This window comes from Pygocentrus nattereri, chromosome 6 (assembly GCF_015220715.1).
Source record: "Pygocentrus nattereri isolate fPygNat1 chromosome 6, fPygNat1.pri, whole genome shotgun sequence".
Taxonomy (NCBI): domain Eukaryota; kingdom Metazoa; phylum Chordata; class Actinopteri; order Characiformes; family Serrasalmidae; genus Pygocentrus; species Pygocentrus nattereri.
The window spans coordinates 23,819,878-23,841,685 of record NC_051216.1 but is presented as its reverse complement, the minus strand read 5'-3'; the positions used below and the strand labels follow the sequence as shown (position 1 = coordinate 23,841,685).

Genomic DNA, 21,808 nt, shown 5'->3' with positions numbered 1-21,808 from the left:
TTTCATAACCCATATGTCTGTGTTTGCACTGTCTATGTGTACAATGCCTTGTATATGGGTGTATGCGCGTGACAATTGCATATATGCGTGGGTGTGTAAATGTGTGTGTATGTGTATCCCATGGCTTGCACATATGTGTGTGTGCCGGGGTCCAGAAGAGGCCCAGCGTGGCTGTGTTCTGGAACCTGTCGTTCCCTGCTGCTCCTGGCCTGTGGTGTGGTGGGATAAATATACTCCTCTCCTCCTCATTGTTGCTGACTGCTGCCAAAAGAACAGCCCGGCAGAGCCTCCCTCCTCTCTCCCACTGTGGAGCAGGTCGTATGTGCACTGCGAGGGTCTGTTACACACTGCAGGCTACCTGAAACTAGACCTGAGTCATCCATGTGCTTTACCCTCACACTATTCTGTGGAGTTGCAGGCATTCAAATGCATAATTCAGGAGCTACTGTACACTGAAAATAGTAATGTATTGAATTTCCTTTATTCCAATCTTCCAATAAGATCAATAACAAATTTATTGCCAAATGAACACTACAGTTCAAAAGGCTGGAATCACTTGGCATATTAATAATTACTGTTGTTTTATTCAATATTGAGGGTATTACTTTTTTCAGTGTAGTGTTCAAACAAGAGAGAGAGGACATTGCCATTATCACAGATTTGGGTCACAGTGCAGTCTTTTTCATGGGCAAGTCTGTAGATTTAAAGCAAAGTGAACTAGTGGCACTTTGCCAGGAAATCTGCAAACTGCAAGGTCACAGGTTCAGATGCTGAGTGAGAGGCTCAAATTACAGCCTGAAGCAAGGATTTACCTTATGATGATAGTTCTAACACTATAGCAGTAGACATTAAAACTAGGCCTTGAGTATTAGAGCCAGGCCTTTACTTCGAGCCATAGATCTAAAAAAAAGAGTACTTTACGATTATGCTAATTTCTGTGAATACCCTGAAGGATTCAAGTAGTATGTTAGCGTTAAGATAATGGTAATTCACATCAAAATTGGTTTAGATTAAATACAAACATTTGAAGCTGTTAAAAGACAATCTGCATTTAATTTGAAGCTTGTAACAGACAAAGTAATGCTTTATGTTGTAGTAGTTTTACAATGACTCCTTTAGTAAAGAGTCTTGGTATAAAGCTGTTGCCGCTGTTTTCCATTTCTATCAAAACCGCAGTGGTCAAGCTACTACACCTTTTCACAGTCAGTGACATATCTAGGACTTCTAACTTTAGATCTGCTAACTAGATTAGGATCAGTAGGAGAAGCTTCATTGTGCCTGGTCACCATGGCGATCCAGGGTGAGAAAGTGCATGGGTTAAGAGGTCATCGCTTTCTTAGGGGATTATGAGAGATGGTAATCTTGAGATGGTAACACAGTGTTGTGTTTGTGTTTGTGTGTGTGTGTGTGTGTTCGTTGAATAATCCTAAAGGTTTGCTGACCTTTGACCTCTGCACCTTTACTTGCTGACCAATGCCGTGATAAGGTCACACCAGACATAACATGTTTTGTCTTTGCTTCTTTTTACATTCCACTAACCAGAACCTGAGAGAGCACTGGCACATAGTTTTGACTAGTGTAAATAGAGCTCCCTAAAGGTCCTGAGGTCCATTTATGACATCCAAATGGCAGTCGGGGTTGAAACACTCCTCATAACGTCAGTGTAAGTGGGCGGAGCTAAATGGCTGTTGGCTACAAAGTTGGATAAATGTAAGTTGGTTTTCATACCATCACAAATATAGTGAATTTAAATAATTCTTTTTTGCATCTATTTTTTTAATAAATGGACTGTTCAGAATGAGGTGTAAAGACTATATTTTGAAACTTTAACAACTTTGCACTTTACACCTTAATGTTTTATTTAAAGAAAGCATAGAAAAGTGTTTATTCAAAGAAATAGTCCTTTGAAAATTGTACCTACACTATGCAATTTCCAGGAGTGTTTTAAGAGGGTGCTCTCTATTTATGGCAAGGGAATTGTCATGTGATGGCAACATACTGCTTGAATTTCTAAACGTCACACTGAAGCTAAGAGAAAATCACAGCCTAATTGGTTTCGTATGTGGATTCTTAAGCAGAAGCTAGCTAGTAAGGTCAGGCAGTTTGCTCCACTGATTACCCAAAGTGTGCCTAAATGTGACCTCAAATATGCTCATAGTCCCTTAATTTGGCAGAGCAAAGGTAAAAAGTTGCTGAAGTGCAAGGTGAAAGAAGGATAGAACAAGATCTTAAAGTAAAAAAGTAATCTATAAATAACAGAAGTGGCATCAGTTGATTGCCTACTGGTGTGGGGACTTTGTCTTGCTGCTACCATTTATATTGTCCGTCTCCAGACACCTCAGAGCTTGTTGATTAAACAAGTGTGTTGTCATTATCAGCAGTGCTCTGCTGTGCTGGACCTTCTCATGGGGAGGCATAGGTGTAAATTGTTTGTTTTGTTAAGAAAGTGAAAATGGAACACTTTAGTGGAGAATAGAGATTTCAAGGGACCTTGTGGCACTTTGTTCTTTTAGCATGATGTGAGATTCTAAAATTATTTCTCTCTCTGCTACTCTTTCAAATTCACCCACGCACATTGCACTAAAGTGGCCCTGTCTTTCCGACATCTGTTCTTTTCTTGTCTTTACGCTTCTCTATTCCTTGTGCTCTCCTCTTCATGGGTATTCAATGTCCATGTTTGCTATGAGCGTGATATCACACTCTGGTTGCTGTCCACAGCTCTGGTTTCTCTGTAGGAGCTGAAGCCATGTTCCCTGCCACTCATGTTCTCTCACACCTGTCTGCCCGAGCTTTCTGTGTAGCACATCAATATTTCAGTGGGCCAGAGGAAGGGCAGAGGGTAGGGGACAATTTGGCTCAGAGCTCCTTTGGCAGAGGTAGCTGTATCTTCTGGGGCAGGAGAGATTGTAATTGGATACCTGAGAGAGGGACTTGGATGTGATTCATGAAAAGGCTCTGCTGGTACAATTCATTTAAAGGCCCTGTGTTGTTCAGGTCCACTTATTTTTAAAGTCCTCTTATGGTGTTTATGTGGGTTTATGTACCAAAAACAGTAGTTATTCATCGTACAAGACCGTTTACCAACCTTATCTTTTAAACAGACTCTTTTTGTTACTGTGCCTGTAAGGCCAATATATGTATATGAGCTCTTTTCATATTGACTGTCCTGTATTATGCCTCATTCATAAAGCAGTCTGGGCTGAAACACTCCTTATAGCTTGAGAGTGAAGGGGTGGAGCTAAACTTCTAAAGGCTAAATAGGCAAGTATATTTCAACCGATTTTAAATTGATTGCTTTTAAAACATTTTATCTTTTAAAATTTTAAAGCTTGGTTTCTGTATATGGACTGTATGGACTGGGGAGCAAAAGTATGCTGTATCTTTCCAAATTTAAAATGTTTACATACTACATCAAACTTTTATTTCAAATATATAAGAGAAATTCAGTTTTCCATGAAAAGTGCTGTAAAAATGCTTCAATGTTTCAACTTCAAAAAGTAAGAAACTTGGTTGCCATTAAATGTTTAATTCATTGAAGTTAAAGTTAACAGAATGTGAAATACAGATCAGAAGCTCAGTGAACTCAAAATTTTAAAGCAGCAAAGTTATGTTTTATGTGGGCCCTGTCACTGTATGTATACTGTAAATATAATGGTGTTTTAATAAAAAAAATATATATATAGCATTTTTAAGTTAGAACAGCTTTTTTAGACCACCATTTTTTCCAATGCAGTTTAAAGTAAATATAGTTAGATTTTAGTTTTATTTTTAAGTCAACAAGCTTCTTCTTAGGTCTTAGCTTAGCAGTAAAAAGTGGAAGAGTTTTCATTCCCTACTCATCATGAACAAGTAGAGAACAATTGCTGTGACTCTTTGGTGGAAATATGCCCTCTAGGCTGGAAATGAGCATGAACTTCTGTGCTTTGTTGTGTGCTGTAGATCAGTTGGGGTAACCTGTTTGATCTGTTGACAAGCCAAGGCAGTGTTCCTTCCATAGTGTTTGTTGTCACACCAGCATTAGCATACGGGTGTGTCAACACAAACCCGTTTGTTGTTCCAATGACAGAGCAGCTGCATTATGATTCAGACGTTTAGCTGAACTCCAATTATGTTGCTCTGAGTTTTTGAAACTGTGTTACTGATTTTGCAAAAGTCACTGAATTAAGGTTCAAGATTTCTTCCTCTTCAATTACCTGTTAATCATTCTCTCTTCATGTCTTTCTTTCCTCCCTCTCAGGATGAAAAACAAGCTCTGGTACTTTGAATTTGGCACTACAGAGACCATCTCAGCCACTTGTAAGAAGCTAAATGAGAGCATTGAAGTGGAGGTGAGTTCAGGTGATAAACCTAATTAAAAACACTGTATTAAGCAGTTACATGGAGCGCCTCCATCCCATTAACTGTGCTTTGGCTGTGATCCAGCATGTCCAAAATTCCAGAAGGTAGCCCTTCAGAAATGCTGAATGGTAAATGTGAAATATGAGATTTCATTAATTCAATGGCTGTGATGCCAGCCCCTCTCTAAATGCCATCCCCTAGGGCTGTCACCAACTCTGAGGTGTTTCTGAAGACATAAACTGTGATTCATGAATGCAGCAGGTTGTTCACAGCTGCAGCAGACTTCATGCTGCTTCTGCTGTGTCAGGTATCTGCGCTGTGTTGAGACAGCATGCCAAGGTAAACGGCCCACAGCACACAGTCATAGCAAAGTTCTGTTATTCTAGGTCAGGCTCTCAACATATAAACCAAAGAACGGGCTTAATTTTATCACTGTAACAGACTACACTGATGAGTAATGCAGAATATTATTACCACTGAGGTACTGTATCACATTTGCAGAATTTTGTAGACTATGCCACATTATAAAAAGGTGTGCATAGTTGTATGTAGCAAACTGAGTGCCACTAGTCAAATTACATGTTTTATTAATTTTCTGTTTTCTGAATGTAATGTATCAGAAAAATATACCACTCAATATGTAGCCTATGCAAAGGTATTGCACATTGTATACTCTGTTTTTTTTTTTTTAACTACCGAAATAAATGGAAACTGTGCACTAAAATTGGAAATTCAGTGGGAAAAAATTGGAAAAGTGGAAATTTAGCTTACTTTTACTTAGATAAATAGTTTAAATTATGTTTTTTATGTTGCATTTTCTAAATATACTTTGCACTCATTTTCAATCATTTTCAAGTTCTTCAGCATTGCGCCTATATGAGGTCCCTTTTTGGTGTCAGTGCCCTTCATAGAGATCCTGTTAACAATTACAAAAAACCTTCCCCAAAGTAGAAACTTCTAAATCATATAATCTTTTCTCAACAACTTGAGGACATAAACTATTTCAAAAAATGACAAACAAATTACAGTGGAAGTGGAGACATATTATAAGCTGCAGTCTCCTGACATTTAATTTTGTTTCTTTGGTGGTTATGAATTCGATGTTATGCAGCGCTGCTACAGCTCACTAACATTATTGTTAAGATTGCCATGATTTTATGGTTCCTTCTACTGTAAAGAACCCTAAAGAGCCATTTGAAGGAAAGAAGGTCATGATGTTTGGATGCAGTACCCACAGAGCTTTGTAATTATCAAGAACCCCCTAAAAAGTGGAATAGTTCTGTGAAAACCAAACAGTGAAACTGTGAAGAGGAGAGCCGTCTTCAGACAAAGCTTATTTCTTTTGCTGCATTGTGTGGGTTCTCATGCACACTGAAGCATCTCATTATGTCGTAAATGTGTCAGCTTTCAGCCTTTTTAAGTTTGTGTACTTTTCCACTACTGACACTCAGAGTTTGAATCAGGGTGGCCATTGACATCATACAATACTGTCAGGCATTTTTATTTTTAGGTTCCTCTGCTGAGGCATTTTTAGTTGAGTTAATTTTGGATAGACTAGAAGACTTTCTCCTGATAAGTTTACTAGAAAGTCTTTTGTTAATGAAATGCTTATTGTTTATTTCTTCTTTTCTTCTTCTTCAGTTTCTGTGTCACTCCCTGTGATGCTTATTAAGAGCATGAATGATAGAATTTATTTTCTTTTGTTTCATGTTAGAAGTCATTTGTGGTCTTGTAGTTATCACAGAAATAATATATTGCTATGCTTCCATGTCTTTGCTGCTTTCTCTACATAACATACTAAATGATCTGTCATAGACAGGAATAGTCAAGGAGTTCATATTTCCTGTACTTAAAATCCTTAAGCTATGTGCAAATTATCCAGTGAGTACTATTATGCTGTAACTACTCTTAAACTGCTGTGAAAAAGTGAGGAAGAAAGATCTGCACACACTAACAGTTCCTTAAGGGGTTAACAGTAGGACTGTGTTAGGCAGGCATTGTGGTCTTCTTTGCTGCTATAAGTACAGAAAGAAGGACTTTATAGTGTCAAACACAGTTGAGAGTCATCATTTAAAAGCAATAAGGTCTGGGAGGCCATGAAGCAATTACCGAATATTTAATCAGAGACTGTTAGTAGTGGGTCACTCTGAGAGTGAAGAATCATACCTACTGTTCCAGTGTCACATATCTAGCAGTAAATATCTTCTGACAGTCTCATTGCAATGCACACATTAGCTAAGCCACTTATCCTTCTGGGTCTCGAGGGATGCTGGAGGCTATCCCCAGCAATCATTAGGCAGAAGGCAGGAAAAACCCTGGATAGGTCCGAAGTCCATCACATTGCAGACACACAGACATATACGAACATGCACACACTTACACCTAGGGCCAATTTAGCCTAACTCCAGTTGGCCTAACAGCATGTCTTTAGACTGTGGGAGGAAACCCACACAGATACAGGGAAAACATACAAACTCCACACATAAAGGATCCTGGTCACCCGGCCAGGGAACTGAACCCAGGCCCTTCTTGAATAAGAAAGTTCCAGCTTACCCTGGCCTAACTTAGAACACCCACAAAGACACTAAACTTTGCAAACAGTCACTGAGAGGCTCCAGGTTACATCCATTTAAAAGGTGCACTGTAAAGAATTTCACAGTAAAAATACAGTAAATTACTGGCTACTAGTTGCATTACTTTTACAGTAATGTAAATGGACCATATTAGAAGTAAATAACAGTAAATTAGCATCTGTATATTGTGCCAGTCATCTGGCCCACAAGATGACTCTGATGTAGCTGTATTCAGCTCTCCTCCTACAGTAATAAGCTGTAATTAAAATATAGTGTTCTCCTGTATTTTTACAGAACAACTGTAAAACTAATGCAAGTCAGTAGCCAGTAATTTGCAGTTAATTTACATTTAAAAATGACTTTTAATTTTACTAGTCCTTATAAATTAAAAAATGTAACATATTTTAGTATCCATTTGCTTATCGTTTGTAAAAACATAACCAAACAACGCATTTGTGGCAATATCAATACACAATAACATTTTTGTAAACACCTCAGTCCCCTGTCCCAGCATTTGAACAAAAATGTACCATCAAGACAACAAAACACACTTGAATGTTTTTGTCTTTGTAATGCTCAGTTGCTGTGTGACATCATGTTTTACAGTACAGCCCAATCTTCAGCTAACAATTACACAAGATATCTTAAGATGAGTTGATTTCCCAATAAAATGATGAGGACAGTATTCTGCTGTGAAAAAATTGTGTTAAATGTAAAATCCTGGCAATAATGTTGTTGTGTGCCCGTGTATGAGAAAATTGTTGTACTTCATGGAAAGGTTGACTCAGCTTTTCTCTCAGTGTGATGGCATCATCCTGGACCTCAGCAGCACATCTCTGGAGGGCATCGCTGTGCTTAATATCCCAAGCATGCATGGTGGATCCAACCTGTGGGGTGAGACCAAAAAGAGACGTAACTACAACCGCATGAGCAAGAAAGTACCAGAGAGGATGCCTGCTAGCACCGTCACAGATGCCAAGGAGCTCAAATTCTGCGTACAAGGTAAGTCACGGCCTGATTCCATTAGTCCACACTTTACATGAGAGCATATTAGGCTGTTTTATATGAGAGAAGCTTTTGTACCGTAACTCTCCTAAAATTCTACATGTCCTTTGGAATGTATTTGATGTAGTAAATTGTTTAGAGGAAAACAGATTTGCAGTCATTTCCAGTATGAAACTGTTGTTTCTCTTCACTGAGCTGAGTGAAACTTGTCATTTGGGTCTGCTTAATGGGCGCACTAGCAGCTACTCTGACTCACTTATCATGAGTAGCATATAGCTCTTCAGCAGCTTTAATGAATGAGGTTAGCGAGTGCTCAACTCTCTAGACTCACTGGTGTTTTGAGACTTTCCTTCATTAGTGTTTCAGGCTTAATGAGGGCATGCAGGGCTATTAGCAGTGTTAATCATCATTTAGGGATCTGGGCCAGAGGCTGGCTGACTGTAACAAGCCACAGCTTTTCTCAGCATCACAGATGCTGGTGTCTTCAGCACACTGAGCATCCTCCAGAGATACTGTGGCTGCACAAGCCTCATGACGTCAGCCTTTGGGCCCAGTGTCACTATCCATGTCTTGTTGTTAATGAGGGCATGCTATACTGAGATACCAAGGACCATGCAAGAACAACTGGTTCAGGTGAGCTAACAAGCTAACCTCCAGCACCAAGCCCTAAGCCCAAAACTACAGCCTTCTGGTTAAGTTCAATTCAATTTAATTTAAATTCAAATCTATTTATGTAGCGCTTTTACAGCATGAAGTAGTTTTTAGTCCAAGCCTGTAATGAGCAAGTCTAGTGCAACAGTGGCAGTGGCTAGGAAAACTTCCCTAAGAACATGAGCTTTCACACTAGCCTCAGGAGGATGCTCAGTACAGCAATGCTGTTCTGCTTCATCCTCATCACTTTGTTGTTTTTCACACTTCTGGGACTTGTCTAATGACAACTTTAAGCTTAGTTCAGTCTGGTCCTGGTCTCATGACTATGGATCACTTTTTAGCAGGCTTCACCACCGCGGCTAAGGATGCTACATTGCCACATACTCCAGGGCAGGTATAAGTAATGGTAGTGAAATAGTGAAAATCACACCCCAGTAGTTGATCGGCCAAGACGTATTGAGTGTCCAAATTTTACTGCTTTAGTTTTGTGCTGGATCTAAGAGTGCTAACAAATGGTAGAAGTCAATAGACACTCAGATAAATGCATCCTCTATATATACAACTTATTTTAACCACCCAAACCTCGTACAGGTCTTCATTAAGGTTGCAGAGATTTTTCGCACATGCTTTAGGACAGTGGTTGTCAAACTGGTCTTCAGGGACCACTAGACAGTCCAGATTTTTCCATCTGGGGGTCCCAGACACCTGTTTTGAGAGCACAGAATGAACAAAACTTCATTGAGGAGCTGAACACTGAGGCCGCTGAATTTTAATTCCCTCATAGAATTTGCCTCCCTTTGACATTCCCATGCGTCACATAGACTTAAGCTCTAGAATCTTCTGCTTTCTTCTTCTTTTTTCGGCTGCTCCCTTTAGGGGTCACCTGCCTCCATCTTGCCCTATCCATTGCCTCCTCTACTTTCACACCAACCATCTCCATGTCCACCTTAACTACATCCATAAACCTTCTCTGAGGTCTACCTCTTCTCCTTCTACCCGACAGCTCCATCTCCAACATTCTTTGACCAATATATCCACTATTCCTCTTCATCACATGTCCAAACCATCTCAACCTGGCCTCTCTGGCTTTATCTCCAAACTGCTCCACCTTCACTGTCCCTCTGATCTGCTCATTTCTAATCTTGTCCAGCCTTGTCACTCCCAACGAAAATCTCAGCATCCTCATTGTCACACTTAAGCTCTAGATTATGGTTTGTAAAGATTACCCATTATTTATAAATAGAAACAACAGAATTCATGAACCCAATCTGTCCCCATGCACACAAAGAGAAGATGAAATGTTTTTTGTGTCACTTTGGGACATTTGTGGCGTCAGTCACATTAAAAATATCAGCAGCGGGAACCAATTCTACATAGATATCAAGACTATTAAATAGTTACTATTACACTAAGCATTAAAACAGTGGCAGTTGTGACAGTGTTGCCTTTTACCATTATAAATGCTTTACTTCCTACATAGATTCCTTTACATAGATTTCTTTTTCCTTCTCTGAAAAATAAGCCACTCGACTCCACCTCACATGATTGACTGTTCACCATAAACATCACACATTCATCTTCTCACACACAAGGATTAATCATAGCATATCTATAGAGTTTACTGAGGAAGCTGTTCACCATCACCGTGAAATGACTTAACCTTGCTTTTATCTACTAGATTTTGTGATGCTAAAATTTAGACCGAAACCCTGTATAAGCTGAACTTACTATGTTGCATAGTCCGTTGTCTTATCTCCAACAAACAAACTCTCATTTCTCTTTGTCATTCATCCCCCCTTCATCCTAACTCAGTTCTTCAAGCTATGTCTCCTTATATAGTCTTTCATCTGAGTGCCCTCACAAGGGCCATAAGACATTAAAATTTTCCTTTAAGGACCGTTCGGTGTTAAGGTGATGACACAGTAGATGACAGCTGTGACTTGTATGTGAATGACATCTTAACCTCACACCCCCCCCCCCCTGGACACCCCTCATGTCTCTGAGGAAACTGACACCTCGTCCTCTTTTCTTATGAACTCGCATTGGACTTCGTCAATTGCACCCGATATCCTGTTCTCCATCCATCATTGTTCTATTTTCACTTCTCTTTATCTGTCTGTCTTTCTCTCTCTCCCTCACTCTATCTCTTTCTTGCTGTCTGTTTCTCTCGCTGACTCCATTCCTGTTTTTCTTCAGCTCAGTAGGGCCTGGGGGTCTCCATGGTAACAGGATTCATGTGAGTTCAGCCACTAATGCACAGAGGAGGGGGGGTGGGGGGTGGGGGGGGGGGCGGGGGTGCTGCTGCCAGTGGTGTGACTCATATCAGTAATCTTTAACTGCCCTACAGGCAGCAATACTCAATCCAACACATAATGCAGCACGTACCATTACAGGCTGTAGCACTGCCTTCATGTCCTTTGGCTCATGCGTCAAGTGTGCTGCGTTCAGCCGCTCATAAATGCTGTGCTAGCAGAAAACTGTAGCCCTACCACCGTACTAATCATATTAATCATTCTGAAATACTAATAGAAAAGTGTCAGTCTGGTTTGTTTTAGTTTGTTGTGGTTTGTTTTTTGCTCAAGGTTTGTTTTAGCCACTTACAGCTTTGTACGCAAATGTTTTGTTCTCTTTGTTTCATTCTTTGAAGCAAATCAAACCATTTATGACCATAATATCTCTGATATGCAGCATATTGTAGCTTTCCAAAGAAAAACAAGTATCGTGAAAACAGTAACTTAACAGGAGAAAGCAAAAACTTAACTTTTAAGTTAATATGAGGAGGTTTTATTCCTAATCATTTTGGAGCATTCCCATTGGTCCATATATGATTAAATTCTTACACAATATAAAGAACAGCTTGATGTAGAAAAATATAAATGAATAGAAATGTATTTTAGGGGGCAAAGATGACAAACACACCCTATATGTTCAAACGTTTGTAGATACCTTCTCATCCATTGTTTCTTCAAGGATATTCATAGAATCGGTTTTCCCACTTTGCTGCAGTACCAGTCTCTATTCTTCTAGGGATTTACATTAGATGTTGTAACATTGCTGTAAGCATTTGGTTACATTCAGTTACAAGAGCATTAGTGAGGTCAGCTACTGATGTAGGATGATTAGTTCTGGATCACGAATGTCACTCCAGCTCATCCCTCATAAAGTATTAGATGGTGCTTCATCACTCCAAAGGACACAGTGTTCCACTGCTCCACAGCCTAATTTATTTTGTAAGATTTATTCTAATGTTATATATTCTGGCAAAAATGCACTTTCTGTCAAGATAAATAGCTTTAAACAATGTTCTTGTCTGCCTTGACTTTCACACAGTGCTGTATTGGAGAGAGAGAGAGAAGGCATTGTGTCCCACAGAGTATCTCTTAATTGGCTCTCTCTGTTGATGGGTTGTTTACCGCACTTGTTGCTTGTCTGGGGATGAGATCATACCTTTAAGTTTCCATTTCACCTTAATGCAATCAGTAAGGTTAGACCTTTCCTTAACAGAGCTCCTAAGGTAGCATTAATTGTCATTAATGACATTCAAGTAAAGCTGCCAGTAAGACAAGGGCTACAAAATTGGATATGCTCTTGATCAGTTTTTCACAGATGTTGCACTTTGCAAACATCAGAGACCACCCTTCATTTATTTAATTTCCAGTCGGAGCAACCATTAAGCGCAAGTTATTGATTTTTAATACCAGATATCAAGCTAAAAGCATCTATTTAATAGAAAATTACACTGAAGCCTCACATCAAACTCTTCAGTATTAATTTTTCCATCTTTTTCCCTTATTCCCTTATTATTGCAGGGGAATTTTTCCACACCTCCCAACTTCAGTCTTAGAAGCGGTTGCTTTTCTGATTTGCACAATCCAAATAATCCCAAATGCCTTCAGTGATGTTGAGGTCTGGGTTTGACAGTTAACAGTTTAGGTGGTCTGCCTTGTCTTGTCTATTTTCTCATCTTTTTTTATCTCCAGCTTCACATATTTTCTTTTGGCATTCCTCAGTTTCACATGTTTTCCCTTTTCTTTGCCCTTCCTTATGCAAGTGGATTATGTAATTTTCTCAGAAACACCTCTTGAACTTACTTCTTGTACCTTCACTATAAAAAAGACTGTAATTTTTGATGATTAAATTAATGCAGTCATCACCTGGCAGGCAGTCTCTCCACTGCCATTGTTTTCTACTTAGGGCACTGTGTGACAGGGTTAAAAAGGGGCGGTGTCACTAGTCTCCTCATCTGGTTCCCACACTCTTTCATCTCTCTCTCTCTCGCTCTCTCTCTCTCTGTCTCTCTCTCTCACTGTTACACAGACACTCACATACATAAACACACACACTTTCCCTCTCTCTCTTTCCCACTGTTGTCACCCCACCCTTCCCACAAGAGACCCACCACACTCAGGCTTATGCTAAAGGAATATTTTTGGGCCCAGTGAGACTCATTGTTACTCGTAAACACACACAAACATAGCAGGAACAGTTTGTCTTCTATTTCCTCACTGCTAAACATGACACAAATAGAAGCAAACCGCCCAACCCAGAGTGCATTATGGGAACGTAGTGAGTCACTGGCAGAGTCCCTCTACTAACAGTGGTCTGAGCAGTCTTGCTTTCACTTTAAGGAGAGGGTGACATCTTTAAGAGTGCCCCTCATCCCTTAAGAGTTTATATTAATTGAGGATGCTTTTGACCAGAAAGGCACTTTTCCCATGATCTGTGACATCAGACTTGTGTTTGTGGTCCTGCTTTGTAAGAGGCGCTTTGTTTGTGAATGGCATGGGAAACAGAGGTTGGGAAAGCAGCAAATGGCTGGGCAAGCAGGGAGCACGTGAACAGGGTGTGCTAGCAGAGAGTGAATGAGGAGGGATCATGTGAATTAAGTTTTGAATGCTTAAGCTTCACTCTTGAAAATAGACGTTCCTAAATGGCTTGGATGTAAAATTCTATTAAAATCCTTTAACCTTTACATTTTGTGGTGGCTCTTTCAGCTTTAAAGCACACACATACTCACATCTTACTTATAAAAGAGACACCCATTGAAAGGTTCTTAGGGGGCAAAATACACAAATGTTTGTGTGCTTTTTCTAAGGGGAAATAACACATCCTCTACATCCTCTACAGAGAACTTACTTCTGTACATTTTAATCCACATTTACTGTTTATTTGCAGAATTTAACATGCTAGAAAAAAAATTATTTAAAGTGGCCTGTATTTTATGTTTTAATTTTTCAAATATGGTAAGCTTATTTGGGCTCCAGCACCCCCCTGCGACCCTGACAGAGAAGCGGCTTAGAAAATGGATGGATGGATGGATGGATGGATGGTAAGCTTAGCATATACATAGAATTTATGCACTAAATATAGTTGTGTTCTTAGTAGAGTGTTTGTTAAATTATTTTCACTTAGAAAATAAAAAAAACGTGTAATTTGACTGGTCGTATTGAAACCTTTTCATACAACTCTATGCAAGTGTGCTCTCTGACAAGTCCCAGAATATTTTGAGGTGTGCTGTGGGCACTAATGTTCATGTGACAAATATTAGACACATTGAATTCACATGATCCACCAAATGGGAACAACGCTGATAAAAAATTGGCCAAATGTATTGGTCTTATTATCAGGAAAACATGAGTTCAAACCCTGGTGATAGCCGAGAGTTCACCAGAGCATACATGGTCTTGCCCTCACTGGGTGGATAGGATGGCCCTCCTTCTAGCCAATGAAGGCATTTCTTAGCTGATGTAATTGAATTAGCCGTGTTCTCCTCCAAGCATGTTGACAGAGTCAAATGACTCTGCATCAGCAGCATTTCATAAATATGTGGTGGCTGGCTTTACATGAATCAGGCAAGTCATTAAAAACATATTTATATACCATATTTACACTGGCAGTCTAGCAAGGAGCTACTTAAGGTACTTGTGTGATAGCAGAAGCTAGAGTATTTAAATGCCAATTAATAAATAAGAAAATTGTGTAAAAAAAGAACATGAAGCTCTATATTTATGTTCTGTTTTGTGTTCATATCATGCAGCTCCAGTGTTCTGCAGGAATGAAATTGGCATCCTAATGTGAAGCAATGAACTTTTGCACATAGAACCTACCACTAGATGTTTATTTCCCTCACACTGCCTGAGCCACTCTGTCCTCCTCGGCTGTGACTGGGCTCTGTAAACATGTGAGGTTGTGGAAGAGAGGCGGCTCTGGGGCTCTGTCCTCATGCCAAGTTACGGGCCGCCCCCGCACCTCCACCATGGCTCCTCCACCCTGGCCAGTTCCTCCTGACCATCTGCCATTGCTGTGAGCAGCCCGAGACACGAAGAGCAGAGCTGAGAGATGAGGGAGTCGGAAGCACAATAAATACCTCCTCACCTCGCTTGCATGTCATAGAGCTCTCCAACTGGCTGAACACTAAGATTATGGTCGTTTCAGACAAGCGTAGGCATGGCTTTGTAAAGGCCTTACTTTATCTTCTTAAACTGCAGCATTGGTCCTTTTGTCGGGAGATCATGTTCAATATCTGGCAATGTCACTGCCATCCATAGCCAGGATTCCATGAGAGCATACGTTAACTTTTAAGGCTTCATTAAATGTACATAAAATATGATGTGTGATAAAGTTGTTGAATACTGCAATGACAGTATGAAGAGTGATAAATTATGATTCAAATATACAATTTCAGCTTCATTGACTACATGTGTAGCGAGTACAGTCCCTACACCCAAAATCTATTTTTTCAAGTTCATTGAGCAATAGATGACAAAAATGACTGTAAACTACATATCCTAGTTGCATTTTACTGCTGCGTTGTGAAAAAAAGAGCATCAATGTAGCCACTAATTAAATAGCAAAAATTGGGTTTTGCTTTGTGTATTGACTAGTGTAGTGGATAAGACACTCTCCCTGCAAACAGGACACTAGAATTTAGTTCCTACTCAGGGATATCACTGCTCTAATATTGGCTGTGGCTTCTAACACAACATTCCTTCCAATATAATTACATCACTCTTCCACAGTGCACGTATAATTTGATCTGTTTTCACAGCCCATTTTAATGTATTGAAAAAATGTGATTAATCATATAGCCCTAGAAACTAATAGTCAGAACTGTATATTAACTACTTCTTGATATTTCTTTGTAAATTATAATATCACTCTTTATATTCCATGCTTTCTATTTCCATAATACATTTTAATATGGCAAACATTCCCTCTCAGGTAGCAGTACTTCTTTTTTAGAGACCTCTTTTTCCAAAACATGCTTTGTAGAGCTCAACTAAATAGGCCCGCAATTACCAATGTGCCTTGGAGCTGGTGCTGTTAGCTGATGTCTCTTGCCTGCCTCTGTGCTTTCTTATTGGAGCCTTTGGGCATCATATTTTGATATTTCTGCAAAAGTCAGTACTGCACTGTTGGTATAGCTGACCCAAGATCAGTTTTTAAACATCTTGCAATAATTTTGCTTGATGTTTGGTTAAGCTGGTCCCAGCTTGGAGCAAGCAGGCCAATTTAATATGGGCAGGATTTGCTATCCTCCCTAGAATGTATTCTGCTGAGGTTATGTAAGACGACGTTTGTGAGCTATTCTTAGCACAGCCTTTCTGTGATGCACGGCCTGGAATAAAAAAGCGCAGATCTGATGAAGCTGGATGTGTGTATGATGTGAAGAAAGGAAAAAGAGTGCAAGATTGATAGTAGTGTTTCTCTGCTAGTGACTGTATTATTGGTCTAGAATTTAACCTACTGTTTTGTCATGTATCATATAGTGTCATTATCTGCTATCACATAAAATTAAATTAATACATGGCAGATTAAAACTGTGACTGAAACACTAGTGATAAGATTTTTGCATTTTTATTAGTCTAGTTGTATTCCTTGGGGCAAATAAGCCATTTATAGCTGATATCAATGTTATATCTATGTTATCAAATACTCAGAAAGTAAGAATTTGACATGGAAGTGTGTCTCATTGTTATTTGCAAGTTACAATGTGTCATGGGATTATCATATTATGAAGCTATTATGAGCATATGATTCATATTGTGCCCTAAGTGTAATGTTGCATACTTATTATCGAGCTGTAATAAGTCTTATTGGTGGCTGTCTCAATGAGCTCTCTCGCACAGTGGTGCATAGTATCACTGCTGAGACTCTACTCTGGCCTCTTTAATGGCACACTTTTGTACTAATGGCCCTCAATCCTATTACTGCTTCTGGGAAAATCCCAAAGATGCAAAGTGCTGGCAGTGCATCAGTTTCAGGACAAAACCTTTGACATGCAGGTGCACACTAGTGTCATCTGATGGGAGGGCTGAAGATATGGGCTGCTCCATTAGGCTTATCGCCCTTTCCCACTGAAGTGTTTGGATGTGTTGCATTTCAGATTAGCTTTACCCATGTGGTCAATCTGTGGGGGAAGGTCAGAAGGGCATGTCACCCCAGGCAAGGGCAGCCTAGTCCTGCTAGTCCTACATGTTCTATTTTCACAAGACTCAGTGAATCCTTTAATGACTACTGCTGTAATTTTTAATAAGGCAATGTTGCAAATGACTGTGTATCTCAGAGGAAAACAAAAGAAAGAGGCTAAAATGGCTGCTTGCAGTTTTTATGACACTCTCTTACAAATACTGTAAATTCTTAAAAGCTTAAAAGCACATGCATGTCTGTACAAACAAACCTGTCTTTTGTCGTTATACCATCTGAGTTGCTCTGGTTATTATATAAATGAAAGTAGAAGTAGGCGGATTCAGCTTGTGCTTGGCACAGTTTAACAGTTGGTAATGTTCACTCAAAGGACTTGCTGTGTTATATGTGCCATGAAATTCGCTTTTTGAAATATTTAATGACTCAACAATGACTCACTAACTTACTTAACCCATCAATGCAATATTCAAGGCTGCATCCATCAGTTCAGAAGACAGTATCATTGAACATAAAACCAAAAGCCCAGCTTTAGCTTTCAATATGCAGTTAGGGTGATGGATCTGTATGCAGGAACTCTAATGTTTGGAATACTGTAGGAAGACTCTTGGTTAGCACAAGCAAGATGTGCTTTTTGAGGTTTTTATTGAAACACAGTGTATTTGTGTTTTTGGTCATAATATCAGCAATGGGCTTGACTTTACTGTCACCTTATCCTTAAAACTGACGTTGTTTACCTTGTTAGTTCATGTCTTTGGTCATATTTAGTGTGATTCATCACATCATATATTTTAAATGGCTAACTTCTAGTTTAGTGTAATCTTTCATCAAAATCATATGACTTTTACCTGTCTCTAAAACATCGTCTGATTTTCAGCTGCTTCACTGTACACCAGTGAGTGGGGAAAAGTAATATTAACCAATAATATGTTGAGGTTATGGTTCACTCTCCAACCCCTTTACCCCTACAAGTAATAATGATCAGCTTGTTCTTCCAAATTTCTGAATGACTTGAATATTTAGATCTTTTATTTTGCCATTATCAACATTGCACAGAAAAACCCGCTGCTCATTTGAAGTAGTAAATGAAATGACTATATTTGTGTTGAAGACTTTGTGTTGTCTGGTTTCCTCCACCACCACTGTAAAATCAGGTTTCATTACAATGAACCATTTCACATTTAACCAGTCTGAAGGACTTTTTTACATCTCAACAATTAAATTTAAGGAAATAATTCCTCTTTGAGCACAGACTATTTCCTGTGATCCATCATGACTTAGAACAGACAATTGTAAATTTATTAAAATGAAAATGAAAATTGTTAGTTGGCTTTTCTAATTATAGCCACTTGCTGTAACCCAAAACCAAACCACCACAGGCAAAATCCTGTCTGGTCAGTATGGAGCATCTCTGGAGCGTTTTGACCCTCTTGTCATATAGTCCAGACTTGCATCACTAACCTTGCATGAGTCGTCATCTCTCCACAGGGTCCAGAAAAAGCCAGGCAATAGCTTCCTCTTTGCTCATGAAAACATATCTGTCTTGTGTCAGGTGACAGTGTGCGGTTATTATTTTTATACACAATGTTTACACTGTGGCCCAGAGCCTAGACTTTCATTCAGACTTGTGAGCCATGTCAGAGTTGAGTGGAGGGTTTGTTTGGTTTCCTTTTTTGAATAAATGAGTCCTTTTTTGGTTTATATTGGAATAAAATAGCCTTGGATTTTACAGCTTGTCTTGAACAGAGTTGCCCAACAGTTGTTTGCATGGTTGAGATAGGAGATCATTCTGCTGGCTGTGTGGAGTAGATGAGACCCAGTGGGAAACATATGTGTGTGAGGTTTGTGCTAATCAGCTGAGCAACCACTGAACAGTGAGAGTATACACTGATTAGCAGGGAATGTAGGTCAGGTTTTTAAAAAGGACATGAGAGAGAAAGAATGAGAGAGAAACATGCTTGACTTGGTGAGTTGGTTGGCCAATGGATTCTCCTCACCCAGAGAAGCCAATTACTGGTCTACATCTGTGTCATGCTCAATCAAACTGTTGTCAAGTACTTCACAACTGTATAGGTATATGACATCAATGCCTTTGCACTTTATTGTTTCCACAACAAAGGCTATCTGCCTTTCCTCGCTGTTTGACCATTTGAGCTGAACAGTGCCATGTTACAACTATTCCACTTGCACTGACTGTAATAATGGCTTTTTTAAACTAGTTTATTGCTCAAGACTTTACACATTAACACTATTGCCATTGTATTGCCACATGAAATGTCTGACAAATCTTACTGAGTATGAGTGTGGTATTCTTAGAGCTCTGGGAGACTTTATAACTCGTGCCTGCTTGCTTGCGTCTGTATGTGCGTGACTGTGTGAGAGAGAGTTAATGAGTGTGTGTAAAGAGATTAAACAGTGCTTTACAAGCATGTACTAGAGCTTAGCCATGTCTTATGCTTAGCTGCTGACCTTAAGACCTCTCTTGCAACTATCCAGCTCTTTAAATCTATGTTTCTCTTTGCAAATTCCATCTTTAACAGATTTTTTTTGCTTTAGGCATCACATGCCAGCTGTCTCATCTTTCTGTCTCTTTTTTCTGGCCAGACCTGAGTGACCAGCTCCTAGAAGTGGTGGGCTTAGAAGGGGCCATAGAGATGGGCCAGATCTACACAGGCCTGAAGAGTGCTGGTCGACGTCTTGCCCAGTGTGCCAGTGTCACTATCAGGTCAGTGTGAAACACTCACGCTAACAAACGCTCTGACCACAAAGTCAGCCTCTGTCCAGCTCACAAACCCAAACCTCTGCTCTCCTGCTGTCTCTATGGGCCTGTCTGTGTGCTCACTCAGCCGGACAGAAGTGTCCCTTGCCCTCTTTCACATCCATGATGACACAACAGCAGGCCTCCTTCTGCTAAGAACTTCAGCCAACACCTCAGACCTTTAACCTTCTACCACTTCACTCACATCCTCCAGCAGCCAAGCTTGATGAATAATAATGTTTGTAACATGTCTGAGCACACACTGCCTGCTTATGCTAATTTGCCGACCGAGTAAAGAGCCTCACAGTCATTGCAAGCCTAAGGCAGGGGTTCACAAGTTTAGGTAGCTTTTGCCTTCCTTGCTACATTAAGCGTTCATAATGACCTTAACAGTTAGTGCCACACTGAGATGAGAGGGAGGCTCCTAGGCTACCCCATTCCCCACCCACCTCACCTGCCTTCCACCTAATACTTTCCAAAAGCTGAATTAAAAGGCTATTCATCATTTGCATTCTCCCATACAGTGTTGCTTTAATTTGGAGTGGCGCAGCTGAAAAGACTAAACTAACTTTGTGGAAGAGTGTGTATGTATGGGGGCACGGGGTGCTGAATCGAGTATGTGTGTTGAGTTTAGAAAGAGTGGGGCCTACTGTGGGAAAGCACTCGTGGGAACAAAGAAAGCAGTGTGTAGAATCATCCAGCAATGGTGTTAGAGAGGAGCCTCATGCCCATGTGCTGCCTGCAACCTGACCCCTAACACCCTCTCTCTCTCACTCAGGACGTCCAGACTCCTGCCTATGCAGATTGATGGGGAGCCGTGGATGCAGCCTCCATGCACGGTGAGGTCACTTTGGGCTCCATTCAGTGTTTCTCACTAATTTACATGTTTATGTGTGACCCAACGTGTGTACACTGCTCTTTTTACAAACCATAGTACACTATGGTCTTTCAGTCCCTGAGGCCACAAAGATGATCTTCTCTATTCTCATAGCATCCTCACAGCATGATAACCATTACTAAAAGTAACAAATGCTATTTAACTTATTAATATTTACAATACTGTGCAAAAGTCAGAGACCAACCTTCTTTTTTTTTATTTCCAGTCAAAATGACCATTAAATAAAAGTTAGTCAAATTTTCAGAAGATATTTATGAGGAGATTAGATAGATCATGGGGAAAGTCAAAGGAAAATAAGTGAAAAATTAGGAATTCAAAAAACATGAAATGATTTGCATAAAATGGGACTCGTAACAACAGTGAAATACCTGGTTAACCACCCAAAAGTGTCACCATCAAATGCACTGTAGTTACAACTTTCAAATTTGATACAGAGGAGAAAATCAACAGGTGATTCTGTCCATCCTTCCACTGTGAGATGACAACTCAACACTATGAGTCTGAAAAGATGTGTAGCTGTCAAGAAGCCAGAGGTTTAGACCTCAACATCACTGACTGTGTTTGGGATTATTTGGACTGTAAGAAGCAGAAAATACAACCAACTTCTAAGACTGAACTTTGGAGTTGTGGAAAAATATCCCTGCAGATGTCTTAGAAAAAATAAAAGCTACTCTCCCAAAAAGAATGGAAGCTGTAATAAAGAAAAAGTGTGGACACACTAAATACTGATTTTTTTATATTATTATTACTGATTTTTTTGATATTTTTGATATTATGCTAAATATGTGTTTTTTTGCTTTTTCCTGGCACTGAAAAATGAACAACTTGTACTTAATAGCTGTTGACTGGAAATTAAATCAGTGAAAGCATGGTCTCCAACTTTTGCACTGTACTGTAAGCTTTTTCTTCAAAATGTAGAATACAGCACCCTATAACAGTGGGTCTTTGCCCATACATGCCCTGGACCCACTCTTTTCATGCCTCTCTTTTCTGCAATGCCAGTCATCTTGGCCAGGCAAGCTCCCTGTTAATTAAAACATTGTCATATCACACCCGACCGCTGACTGATAATGTCATTCAAGAGAGGGGAACATGCATTGAGGGGTCCAACTCAGAGTCCCTCTGCTAAATATATATGACTATGAAGAGTTCTTAGTCTCC

The 21,808-nt window shown here is 39.7% G+C and overlaps 1 protein-coding gene across 3 annotated transcripts in view; it reads left to right on the top strand.

Moving 5' to 3' along the window:
- Window positions 1–21,808, top strand: part of LOC108424401 (diacylglycerol kinase beta) — a 113,338-nt gene that overhangs the window by 87,811 nt on the left and 3,719 nt on the right. For all 3 annotated transcript variants that reach the window (XM_037539153.1, XM_037539152.1, XM_017692437.2), the window contains 4 exons: window positions 4,238–4,328; window positions 7,712–7,913; window positions 19,596–19,716; window positions 20,528–20,588. In XM_037539153.1, the coding sequence (XP_037395050.1) occupies window positions 4,238–4,328; window positions 7,712–7,913; window positions 19,596–19,716; window positions 20,528–20,588 (475 nt within the window). The remainder of the gene's footprint in view (window positions 1–4,237; window positions 4,329–7,711; window positions 7,914–19,595; window positions 19,717–20,527; window positions 20,589–21,808) is intronic.